Source organism: Trichechus manatus, unplaced genomic scaffold (assembly GCF_000243295.1).
Source record: "Trichechus manatus latirostris isolate Lorelei unplaced genomic scaffold, TriManLat1.0 scaffold00120, whole genome shotgun sequence".
NCBI lineage: Eukaryota > Metazoa > Chordata > Mammalia > Sirenia > Trichechidae > Trichechus > Trichechus manatus.
Window position 1 is genome coordinate 1,071,458 of NW_004444056.1, and position 12,348 is coordinate 1,083,805.

The following is a 12,348-nucleotide window of genomic DNA, read 5'->3' on the forward strand; positions in this document are numbered from 1 at the left end:
TTAAGAATTTCAAGTTTGTCTTCTTTGTGTTGGAACATAGCAAGCATATTCATTTTAAAGTCTGTGTCAGATAATTCCAAGATATGAAATCTTTGAGGGCCTGTTTCTGGTTTGTTTGTTTGGGGTTTTTCCTTTCTTTCTAATTATTCCTTATGGTGTCTTACTTCCTTTTGTGTATGGTTATCTTTTATTGTGTGCTGATCATTATATTTGGAAAAAATATATGTATGGCCAGTTGGAGGCTTCTCTTTAGAGGTGCTTTTAGCCTTTTTTTCTTTGAGATATCTGGAGAGCCTACCAGTCCAGAATCACCATAATCCAAATCCAAGGCTTTAAATTTTCTCCACTCCCTCGTTAGTACATGTACTAGATGACAGGAAGCTGGGCTGCAGGTCTATACCTGAGTTTGTATAACCCTTTGGATGCCAGCTTAAAGTTGTGGTTGAGGGGGCGGCTAGCCAATCAACAACTTATTTTTGCTATAAAATGTTTTTGTGACAAAAACAACTTTGAGTGCTCGGCTTACATCTTTGGGTTCTTGCCTTATTTTAGGGTTTTGCCTTTTGAGCTTTTAATACTTTTTAAATTTTTTTCATATTTTTAAACTTTACCTTACAAGGTTGATTTTATTTACCTAACCTGTCATTAATAGGGGCATAAATCTTTTCCTTTAGTTTTCATTTGAATTTTTCTTGATGTTTGTTTGCTTTTTGTAGGTTCTACATGAAACATTTCCTCAACACACATTCCTCATGAATGGTCTCATTCAAGGTGTAAAGGTAAGAACAATTTTTATGTGGTTCACAATGAACCAAAAACAAGGATTGGTTTGTAGTTTAACTCTGAAGGTTTAAGCAGGACTTAGGGAAATGATCACTATTGTGCTAGAGACCTAAGTCTGCATTCTTAGCTGAGTTACCAAAATCAAAATAAAACAGCACAAATCCATAAAGCATAGAATAGTTTACTGGTAAAAGCACTGTGAATATAGGACATACTGCATTTTTATTAACATGTATATAGTAGTTTATAAAGATTTTAATTACTATGTGAACTTTTAACTATCAACTGAATAAGGTAGGCAAGTGCTGCTGACTTCTTTTTAGATAGAGACTTTGAGATTGAGGAAGAAAAGAAGCAGCAGGATTTAGTTGGATGTATAGTCTTGGCAAGTCTGGTGTTCTAGTCACAACTTGCTGAGTCTTCAACCACTTGACTTAATTAGTCTTAATTCATTACTTAAGTTTTAATGCAACATTAAAAAAGCTTATATATAAGGGATGAAAATATAATGGTATGTTCCAATCCCACTTTATAGTAATATATATGGATATAGGGTCTGATTTCCCAGTTTAGATAATGTCAGTCTGTGCATAATTTTACTTTGTGCTTAACACATTTAAATGGACTTTTGGGTTATTTCTACTTGTCAGCTGCTATGAACAGTGCTGCTGTGAACATTTGTGTACAAGTTTCTGTGTAGATACTTGTTTTCACTTCTCTTGAGTATATTTGCTGGGTCATATGGTAACTTTAAGGAGCCCTGGTGGCACGTTGGTTAAGTGCTCGGCTGCCAACTGAAAGATTCGAACCCACCGAGCCACTCCACAAGAGAAAGACCTAGCAATTTGCTTCTGTAAGGATTACTGCCTAAAAAACCATAGGGCAGTTCTGCTCTGTCACATGGGATCACTGTGAGTAGGAATTGACTCCAGGGCACCTAACAATAGCAACAAGTTGGTAACTCTGTATCGAACATCCCAATACCCTATCTCTGCTTTGTTTTTCTCCAAAGGATTTATCACCATCTAACCTCATTGACAAAGATCCCTAGGTGGTGCAAACGATTTGCATGCGACTGCTAACCTAAAGGTTGGCAGTTTGAACTCACCCAGCAGTACTACAGAAGAAAAGACTTGGCGATCTGATTCCATTAACCGAGAAAAGCCTATGGAACAGTTCTACTCTGTAACACATGCGGTTGCCTTGAGTCAGAATCAGCTTGATAGCAACTAACAACAACAACATACCTCCTTGACATACTGTATATTTTGCTTTATCTTTATCTTGTTATTGTCTGTTCTTGCCCCTCCTTTTCTAGATTGGAAGTTTCTTGAAGGCAGGGATTTTTGTCTGCCTTGCCTACTGGCACCTAACACAGTTCCCAGCACATGATAGGCACTCAGTAAATAATTGTTGAATTAATATTTCTTTCCAGTGTTTTTCTATGCATTTTTGTATATTCAAGATCCTGCTTACAGGTAGCCTATAACTGTGTACCTGTTTTTTTCTTGTATCAACAATCTGTAAGTATATCGTAATAATTTTAATAATGACGTTAAAAACTATATAAAATACAGACAGCCTTCTCTTTGCACGGTTCCAATATGCATAAATTTCAGTTAGAACAGTTAAATAATACCAGTCCCCCAACAACATGGTTCAAATTTCAGTTACCATGGTATGGTAAATGTGAATAATTACATAGGTACAAACTATTGCTAGCTCTTCAGTCCACACATCATTACAAGAATATGAAATGCACATCATGATTAGTGACCAGTAACAGATAGCAAAGCATGTAGCTGCATTAAGCTTCTAGTCTCCCAGTGATAAGCTTACATGATACTTTACAAAAATGGATAATCAAAAGGGGGAGTTGACCAACAAGGATAAAAGTACAGCAAAGATAAAAAAGATGACACTGGGACTGAAATTCAGATCAAACATCAGTGGAGTTATAGAATAAATATCTGAACATGGAAATGTTGACAGTGTTGCCATTCAAGAGAGGAACTTAGTGAAGGGGAACTTAACAAATTAACCTAAGTAAGAAAAGTAGTTGTGATGAAAAGGATAAAGATGTCCCAGAAGAAACAAACTTCACATCAGAGGAACTCTCAGAGATATTTCACAACATTGAAAGTGCAAAGGAGAAAATTTTGGAAACTGGTTCAAAGTTAGAAAGAAGTATAACAGTTTGCCAAGGCATAGAAGAGATGCTAACTCCATATTCTAAATTATATGATGAAAAGGTGACCCCCATTGAAACTACTCTTGACAAGATATTACGAAGAAAACACTTTAATTCACAATGTTTTAATGTTATAAATGAGTGTACTAAATAAATGTTAGTTGTATTTTTTTTTCATTTCCCTAAACATTTATAAAGGAGTCTGGGTAGCACAACAGTTAAGTGCCCGGCTGCTAACCGAAAGGTTGACAGTTCGAACCCATCCAACAGTTCCACGGGAGAAAGATCCAACAACCTGTGTCCGTAAAGATTACAACTAGGAAAACCCTATGAAGCAGTTCTTCTCTATCATATGGGGTTATTATGAGTCAAAAACTGACTCGACAGCACCTAACAGCAACAACAAACATTTATAACTGACAGTAAGAGAGTTTTCAGAGTTTTGACAAAAATTTTTAAAGATCATGGAAAAATCATAATTTTTCCGTTTATTATTAAGCTCATTTTGCATAGTTTTCAGCTTGCACAGTCATTTTTACAGTACTGCACTACCATACAAAGCAGAAACTGCTTGTATTATTTGTAGTGTCTATATACAGTTCCATTGTTTGAATATACTATAATTTATTCATCCATTTTCCTATTTCGAGGATTTTCAGTTCAAACTCTTGGAGATAATTCTGTAATAAAAGGTTTATAATAAATCATTGCCTGCAATTTTTAAAAAAAAATTTTTTATTGTACTTTAGATGAAGGTTTACAGAACAAATAGTTTCTCATTAAACAGTCAGTACACATATTGTTTTATGACATTGGTTAACAACCCCACGACATGTCAACACTCTCCCTTCTCGACCTTGAGGACCTTTTTTTTGGGTGAAAATATACATAGCTAAAGTTACACCATTTCAAAAGTTTCTACATGTACAGTTCAGTGACATTGATTACCTTCTTCCAGTTGTGCTGCTATTCTCACTATCCTTTTCCAAATTATTCTATCACCATTATCTTCAACTTACTGCCCCCTAGGCTTCCCATCAGACCTTTTGAGTTGCCGTTGTCAGTTTGATCTCACATAGATAATTTTTTTTTTCCTTAGTTGAAGGTTTGCAGAACAAATAGTTTCTCATTAAACAGTTAGTACATGTATTGCCCTATGACAATGGTTAACAACCCCATGACATGTCAACACTGTCCCTTCTCAACCTTGGGTTTCCTATCACCAGCTTTCCTATCCCCTCCTGCCTTCTAGTCCTTGTCCCTGCACTGCTGTGCCTCATTAGTCCTGTTTTGTTTTATGAGGCTGTCCAATCCCCAGCTGAATGGTGAACTTCAGGAGGGGCTTCACCACTGAGCTAAAAGGGTGTCCGGGGGCCATACTCTCGGGGTTTGCCTGCAATTTTTTGTTTGTTTCCTAAAAATAGAGTTGTAAGGTGTAATTAGTGAATAAAAAGGCTTGAGCCTTTTTAAAGGTCTTGTACAGATAGTCACAGGAGAAAGATGTGGCAGTCTGCTTCTGTAAAGATTTATAGGCTTGGAAGCACTGTGGGGCAGTTCTACTCTGTGCAATAAGGTCAGAATCCACTCAATGGCAGTGGGTTTGGTTTTGTTGGTACATACAGTACCAAATTATCTTCTAGAACGATTGTGCCATTTTACATCCCGCCAGCAGTGTGTAAGTTCCTATCTCATCACACTCTGATACAAGTACTATTTTTTAGATCTTCACCAACTTAATAACTTAAAAATGGTGCCTCAGTGTTAATTTTATTTGTTTATCTTTGATTACAGATGAGGTTGGATATTTTTTCATATTTGCCTGCTACTTCTGTGAGTTATCTCTTAAATTCTTAGTTTATTTTTCTGAGGAGGATTGTTCAGTTATTTATTTTTAAGAAATGTATTCTGTGAGTATCCCCCCATATTTTAATGGTCATTAATTTACTATCTTTCTGTTAACAATTATAAACAAAATAATCTCATACCTGATTCCACTTCTGAGATTCCCAGACTCTTACTTGCCAATCATTTTTCTTTATCAGTTTTTCCTTTTATGACATTGAAACATATGGCAGATGTTGTTATGTGATTAGCAATAAGTCGTTTTTCCTACACTTTGTCAGAGGTGTAATACTAGCTGGATTAAAACGCCAAGTGTCATGATTTAGAATTGTGCCCCCAAAAATACGTGTCAACTTGGTTGTGCCATGATTCCCAGTATTGTGTGGTTGTCCTCCATTTTGTGATTGATGTAATTTTTCTGTGTATTGTAGACCCTAATCTCTGCCTGTAGTTAATGAGGCGAGATTGGGTTATGTTAAAGATTAGGTTATGTAAACGGAGTTGCCCTGGGGTGTGGCCTGCAACACCTTTTATCTTACAGGAGATATAAAAGAGAGAAGCAAGCAGAGAGATAGGGGGACCTCATACCACCAAGATAGTAGTGCCAGGAGAAGGGCATGTCCTTTGGACCACGGTCCCTGCCCTGAGAAGCTCCTAGTCCAGTGGAATATTGATGATAAGGACCTTCCTCCAGAACTGACAGAGAGAGAAAGCCTTCCCCTGGAGCTGATGCCCTGAATTTGGACTTCTAGCCTACTTGACTGTGAGAGGATAAAATTCTGTTTGTTGAAGCCAACCACTTGTATTTCGGTCATAGCGGCACTAGATAACTAAGACACCAAGTTTTGACATGGCAGATGAACTCCTGGGTGTGACTGCTGGGTGAGGTGAATAATCAGAGTGATTGTAATTCATTTTATTCATTAAGTCTTGCTGGTCTGACTGCCCGGTGTATACCTTGAAAGTTCTTGTAATTTTCAAGTTAATAGATAAGAGAGGGTTATAATGATAAAGAACAGCGATGAATCCATGGAACATATCGTAACATAGATGAATCTGGAAGGGATTATGCTGAGTGAAATTAGTCGCAAAAGGACAAAATATTGTATGAGACCACTATTATAAGAACTCAAGAAGAGGTTTAAACACAGAAGAAAACATTCTTTGATGGTTATGAGGGTGAGGAGGGAGGGAGAGGGGTATTCACTAAGTAGATAGTGGTTAAGAATTATCTTAGGTGAAGGGAAGGACAGCACACAATACAGGGGGAGTCAGCACAACTGGACTAAACCAAAAGCTAAGAAGCTAATTGAATACAGCCAAACACTTCGAGGGACAGAGTAGCAGGGGCAGAGGTCTGGGGACCATGCTTTCAGGGAACATCTAGGTCAGTTGGCATAACAAAGTTTATTAAGAAAATGTTCTGCATCCCATTTTGGTGAGTGGCGTCTGGACCATCTAAGATGCATCAATTGGTCCCAGCCCACCTGGAGCAAGGGAGAATGAAGAACACCAAAGACATAAGGAAAATATTAGCCCGAGAGACAGAAGGGGCAACATAAACCAGAGAATCCATCAGCCTGAGACCAGAAGAACTAGATGGTGCCCGGCTACCACCAATGACCGCCCTGACAGGGAACACAACAGAGAGTCCCTGACAAAGCAGGAGAAAAGTGGGGTGCAGAACTCAAATTCTAGTAAAAAGACCAGACTTAATGTTCTGACTGAGACTGGAGTGACCCAGAAGACACAGTCCCCAGACTCTCTGTTAGCCCAGAACTGAAAGCATTCTTGAAACCAACTCTTCAGACATAGATTAGACTGGACTATAAGATATAAAATGATACCCATGAAGAGAGTGCTTCTTAACTGAGTAGGTGCACGAGAGTAAATCAGCAGCTCTTGTCCAGAGGAGAGATGGAAAGGCAAAAAGGTGCAGGAGCGGGTTGAATGGACATGGGAAATCTGACATGGAAAGGAGGAGTATGCTGTCACATTATAGGGAGAGCAACTAGGGTCGCATAACAATGTGTGTGTATATTTTTGTATGAGAAACTAACTTGAACCGTAAACTTTCACTTAAAGCACAATTTAAGAAAAAAAGAGAGGGATAAGGAACCGTATGTCCCTGGTTGATTTACATCTAGAATGATTTATGTTTAGAATGAAGAGAGTAGCTCTAAAGCAGGCAGTCTTAATCCTGTCTAGACTCTTGAGTGTGCTGTAGACATACTTAGCTTTGACATCATAGGGAGGGCTTGGAAAGGGGAGAAATTGTGACCCATTGAGCCCGCTCGGGACTGGACCACAGAGATCCTCGCAGGCTCTCTTTGATCCAGATATGCTTCTTCCCAATCTAGACGTGACTGTTGAGACTAATCAAGGAGATGGACACATAGATCTTTCGCCAGGACACTCTTCCAGGGACATTTAATACATTTCTGCAGTCCTAGGAGTTGCAGCTGAACTGTCTCATGGTTTTTTTTTAAATGAGATAAGCTATGAGCAGCGTTTAGCATAGTGCTTAGCATAAGTACACACAGGAAATACGGGTGATGTTAAGAGTCCTTATTAAAAAAAGTAAAGACATCTTCAAAGTTCTTTCATAGTTCTTTGGAATAGCGGGTATAGAATGCTTTCCGTGTGTATAATACATACATACAGGATATTCAGGCAGCCAGCAAGCACATGAGAAGATGCTCACGATCATTAGCCATTAGAAAGATGCAAATCAAAACTACAATGAGATACCATCTCACCCCAGCTAAAATGCCGCTGAGAAAAAAAACATAACAGCAAATGTTGGTGAGGATGTTGGGAGATTGGAACCCTTATCCATTGCTGGTGGGACTCTAAAATGGTACAGCCATTATGGAAAACAGTATGACACTTCCTCAAAGAAAAATAGAAATAGAGCTACCATATTTTTATGTAAGTAACGCACACCTTCCATGTTTGTTTGCCAGCCACACCCGCCTGCCCAAGAGGTATTTTTGTAAGCATGCTATGCTGATTTATTTTTATAGAACATATAAAAATAAGTGGCATAATGTGCTTACAAAAATACTATGGGAGTGGTGCAGCTGGCAAGCAAACGTAGAAGGCACACGTTATTTGCATAAAAATACAGTACGTTTTGATCCAGCAATGCTACTCCTAGGTGTATACCATAGAGACCTAATAGATGTGATGCGAACAGACATATGCACACCTATGTTCATTGCAGCATTATTCACAATAGAAAAAAATGGAAACAGCCTAAGTGCACTTCAGCGGATGAATGGATAAGCAAAATATGGTACATACATAAGATGGAATACTACGCAACCATGAAAAAGTGATGAGTCTGTGAAACATAACATGGATGATCTGGAGGACATAATGCTAAGTGAAATAAGTCAATCATACAAGCACAAATATTGTATGATTCTACTCTGTCATACAGTTTGTTGTACTGTGGTGGCTTGCATGTTGCTATGATACTGGAAGCTTTGCCACCGGTATTTCAAATACCAGCAGGGTCACCCTTGATGGTTAGGCTTCAGCAGAGTTTCCAGTCTAAGACACAACGGCAAGAAGGACCTGGCAGACTACTTCTGAAAAAATTGGCCAAGGAAAACCTTATGAATAGCAGTGGAACATTGTCTGATAATAGTGCCGGGAAGATGTGCCCCTTAGGTGGAAGACACTCAAAATACAACTGGGGAAGAGCTGCCTCCTCAAAAGAGAGCCGACCTTAATGGTGTGGATAGAGTCAAGTTTTCAGCACCTTCATTTGCTAATGTGGCATGACTTAAAATGAGAAGAAACAGCTGCAAACATCAATTAATAATCAGAATGTGGAATGTACAAAGTTTGAAACTATGAAAATTGGAAGTCATCAAAAGTGAAAGGCAATATACGAGGTATTGATAAGCTTAATCAGAGAATCGTATGGTCTACTATGCTGGGAAAGACAAATTGAAGAAGAATGGCATTGCATTCATTGTCACAAAGAACATTTCAAGATCTATCCTAAAGTACAAAGCTGTCAGTGATAGAATAATATCCATATACCTACAAGGAAGATCAGTTAATACAACTATTATTCAAATTTACACACCAACCACTGAAGCCGAAGATGAGGCAATTGAAGATTTTTACCAACTTCTGCAGTCTGAAATTGATCAGACATGCAATCAAGATGCATTGACTGAAATGAGAAAACTGGAAACAAAAGAGAAGGGTTGGTAGTTGGAAAATATGGCCTTGGTGATAGAAACAACGCTGGCAATCGCATGATGGAATTTTGTAAGACCATTGACTTCTTCATTGCGAATACCTTTTTCAACAAAATAAATGGTGACTGTACACGACCTTGCCAGATGGAAAACATAGGAATCAAATTGACTACGTCTGTGGAAAGACATGATGGAAAAGCTCAGTATGGTCAGTCAGAACAATGCTGGGGGCCAGCTGTAGAAGACACCATCAATCGCTCATATGCAAGTTCAAGTTGAAGTTGAAGAAAATTATAACAAGTCCATGAAAGCCAAAGTACGACCTTGAGTGTATCCCACGTGAATTTAGAGACCATCTGAAGAGTAGATTTGACCGAAGACTAGACGAGTCGTAGAATGGCATCAAGGGCATCATACATGAAGAAAACAAAAGGTCATTAAAAAGAGGAAAGAAAGAAGACCAAAATGGATGTCAGAAGAGATTCTGAAACTTCCTGTTGAATGTCGAGTAGCTAAAGCAAAAGGAAATGATGAAATAAAAGAGCTGAACAGAAGATTTTAAAGGGCAGCTCTAGAAGACAGAATAAAGTATTATAATGACATTTGTAAACTCCTAGAGATAGAAAACCAAAAGGGAAGAACACGCTCGGCATTTCTCAAGCTTGAAAAAATTCAAGCCTCAAGTTCCGATACTGAAGAATTATGTGGGGAAAATACCAAATGACACAGGAAGCATGAAAAGAAGAAGGAAGGAATACACAGAGTCACCATACCGAAAAGAATTGGTCAACATTCAGCCATTTCAGGAGGTTGCATATGATCAAGATCCAGTGGTACTGCAGGAAGAGGGCCAAGCCGCACTGAAGGCATAGGCGAAAAACAAGGCTTCAGAAATTGACAAAATACCAATTAAGATGTTTCAACAAATGGATGCAGCACTGGAAGCGCCCACTTGTCTATGCCAAGAAATTTGGAAGACAGCTGCCTGGCCAGCCGACTGGAAGAGATCCGTATTTGTGCCCATACCAAAGAACGGTGATCCAACAGAATGCAGAAATTATCCAGCAATCATTAGTATCACACACAAGTAAAATTTTGCTGGTGATCATTCAAAAGCAGCTGCAGCAGTACATCAACAGGGAACTGCCAGAAATTCAAGCCAAATCCAGAAGAGGACGTGGAGGGAGGGATATCATTGCTGATGTCGGGTAGATCCTAGCTGAAAGCAGAGAGTACCAGAAAGATGTTTACCTGTGTTTTATTGACTATGCAAAGGCATTCAATTGCATGGATCATAACAAATTACGGATAACATTGCAAAGAATGGGAATTCTAGAACACTTAATTGTGCTCATGAGGAACCTGTACATAGATCAAGAGACAGTCATTCAAACAGAACAAGGGGATACTGCGTGGTTTAAAGTAAAAAAATGCGTGCGTTGGGGTTGTATCCTTTCACTACACTTAATTCAATTTGTTTGCTGAGCAAGTAATCCGAGAAGCTGGACTATATGAAGAAGAATGCAGCATCAGAATTGGAGGAAGCCTCATTAACAACCTGCGATATGCAGATGACACAGCCTTGCATGTTGAAAGTGAAGAGGAGTTGAAGCACTTACTGATGATCAAAGACCACCGCCTTGAGTATGGATTACACCTCAACATAAAGAAAACGAAAATCCTCACAACTGGACCGATCAGCAGCATCATGATAAATGGAGAAAAGATTGAAGTTGTCAAGCATTTCATTTTACTTGGATCCACATCAGCACCCGTGGAAGCAGCAGTCAGGAAATCAGAAGATGCATTGCATTGGACAAATCTGCTGCAAAACACCTCTTTTAAAGTGTTAAAAATGACAGATGTCACTTTAAGGACTAAGGTGTCCCTGACCCAATCCGTGGTGTTTTCATTCGCCTCATATACATGTGAAAGCAGGACAATGAAAAAGGAAGACTGAAGAATTGACACCTTTGAATTATGGTGTTAGCGAAGAATATTGAATATACCATGGACTGCCAGAAAAACGAACAAATCTATCTTGGAAGAAATACAGCCAGAATTCTCCTTAGAAGCAAGGATGATGAAACTTCATCCCACATACTTTGGATGTGTTCTCAGGAGGAACCAGTCCTTGGAAAAGGACATCATGCTTGGTAAAGTAGAGGGTCAGCAAAAAAGAGGAAGACCCTCAATGAGATGGATTGACACAGTGGCTGCAGCAGCAGGCTCAAACATAATGATTGTGAGGATGGCACGGGACCAGGCAGTATTTTGTTCTGTTGTACATGGGGTCACTATGATTTGGAACCGACTCAACGACACCTAACAACAGCAACACTTTCATAAGAAGACAAGAGTAGATATATAGAGAGACCAGTGTTCATTGGTGGTTACCAGGGATGATCGGGTGGGGGGAAATCACTCTCTAGATCATAGATACTTGTTATTTTTGGTGATGGGAAAAGTAGCACCAAATGTGAGTGTTTTTGCTAAAGAATATGACCCATGTAATTTGGCAACAACACCAAGAATAACCGAAACACGTGTGGTATGGTCACATATAGGAGCCTTGGTGGCACAGTGGTTAAGAGCTTGGCTGCTAACCAAGAGGTCAGTAGTTTGAATCCACCTGCCACTCCTTGGAATCCCTATGGGACAGTTCTACTCTGTCCGATAGGGTCTCTATGAGTAGGAATCAACTCGATAGCAGCTGATTTGGTCACATATATATGTGTGTATAGACATATGTATGTGCACATACAGAAGTATATATATGTATGTGTACATACAGATATGTGTGTGCATGCATATATATGTATAGAGGACATTTACAGATATTTATCAGACATAACCAAACACCTTGTGAGATTGGTCTTCTGAGTTTGAAAGCTTAGGACCTCAGTCTCATGGAACAACTCAGTCAATTGACATAATAGTTTACAAAGTTCATATTCTGCATCCTAGTGAGGGAAGTAATGCCTGGGGTCTTAAAAGCTTGTGAGCTGCCATCTAAGATACAACTGTTAGTCTCCACTTGTCAGGAGCAAAAGAAAAAGAAGGAAACCAAAGTCTCAGAAGAAACTAGTCTACAGGGCTAATAGCCTACACGAACCACAGCCTCATCTACCCTAAGACCAGAACTAGATGGTGCCTAGCTACCACTGTCAACCATTCTGGTGAGGACCACAATGAATGGACCTTGATAGAATGGGAGGAAAATGCAGAACAAAACTCAAATTCTTTAAAAGTCCAGACTTACTGGACTGTTGAGACTAGAGGATTCCCCAAGACTATTGCCCTGGGATACTC

At 39.0% G+C, this 12,348-nt stretch overlaps 1 protein-coding gene across 6 annotated transcripts in view; it reads left to right on the forward strand.

Annotated features, from left to right (window-relative positions):
- Positions 1-12,348, forward strand: part of MFSD14B (major facilitator superfamily domain containing 14B) — a 133,420-nt gene that overhangs the window by 66,427 nt on the left and 54,645 nt on the right. For all 6 annotated transcript variants that reach the window (XM_023738596.1, XM_023738597.1, XM_004384214.3 and 3 more), the window contains one exon: positions 717-779. In XM_023738596.1, coding sequence (XP_023594364.1) covers positions 717-779 — 63 coding nt within the window. The remainder of the gene's footprint in view (positions 1-716; positions 780-12,348) is intronic.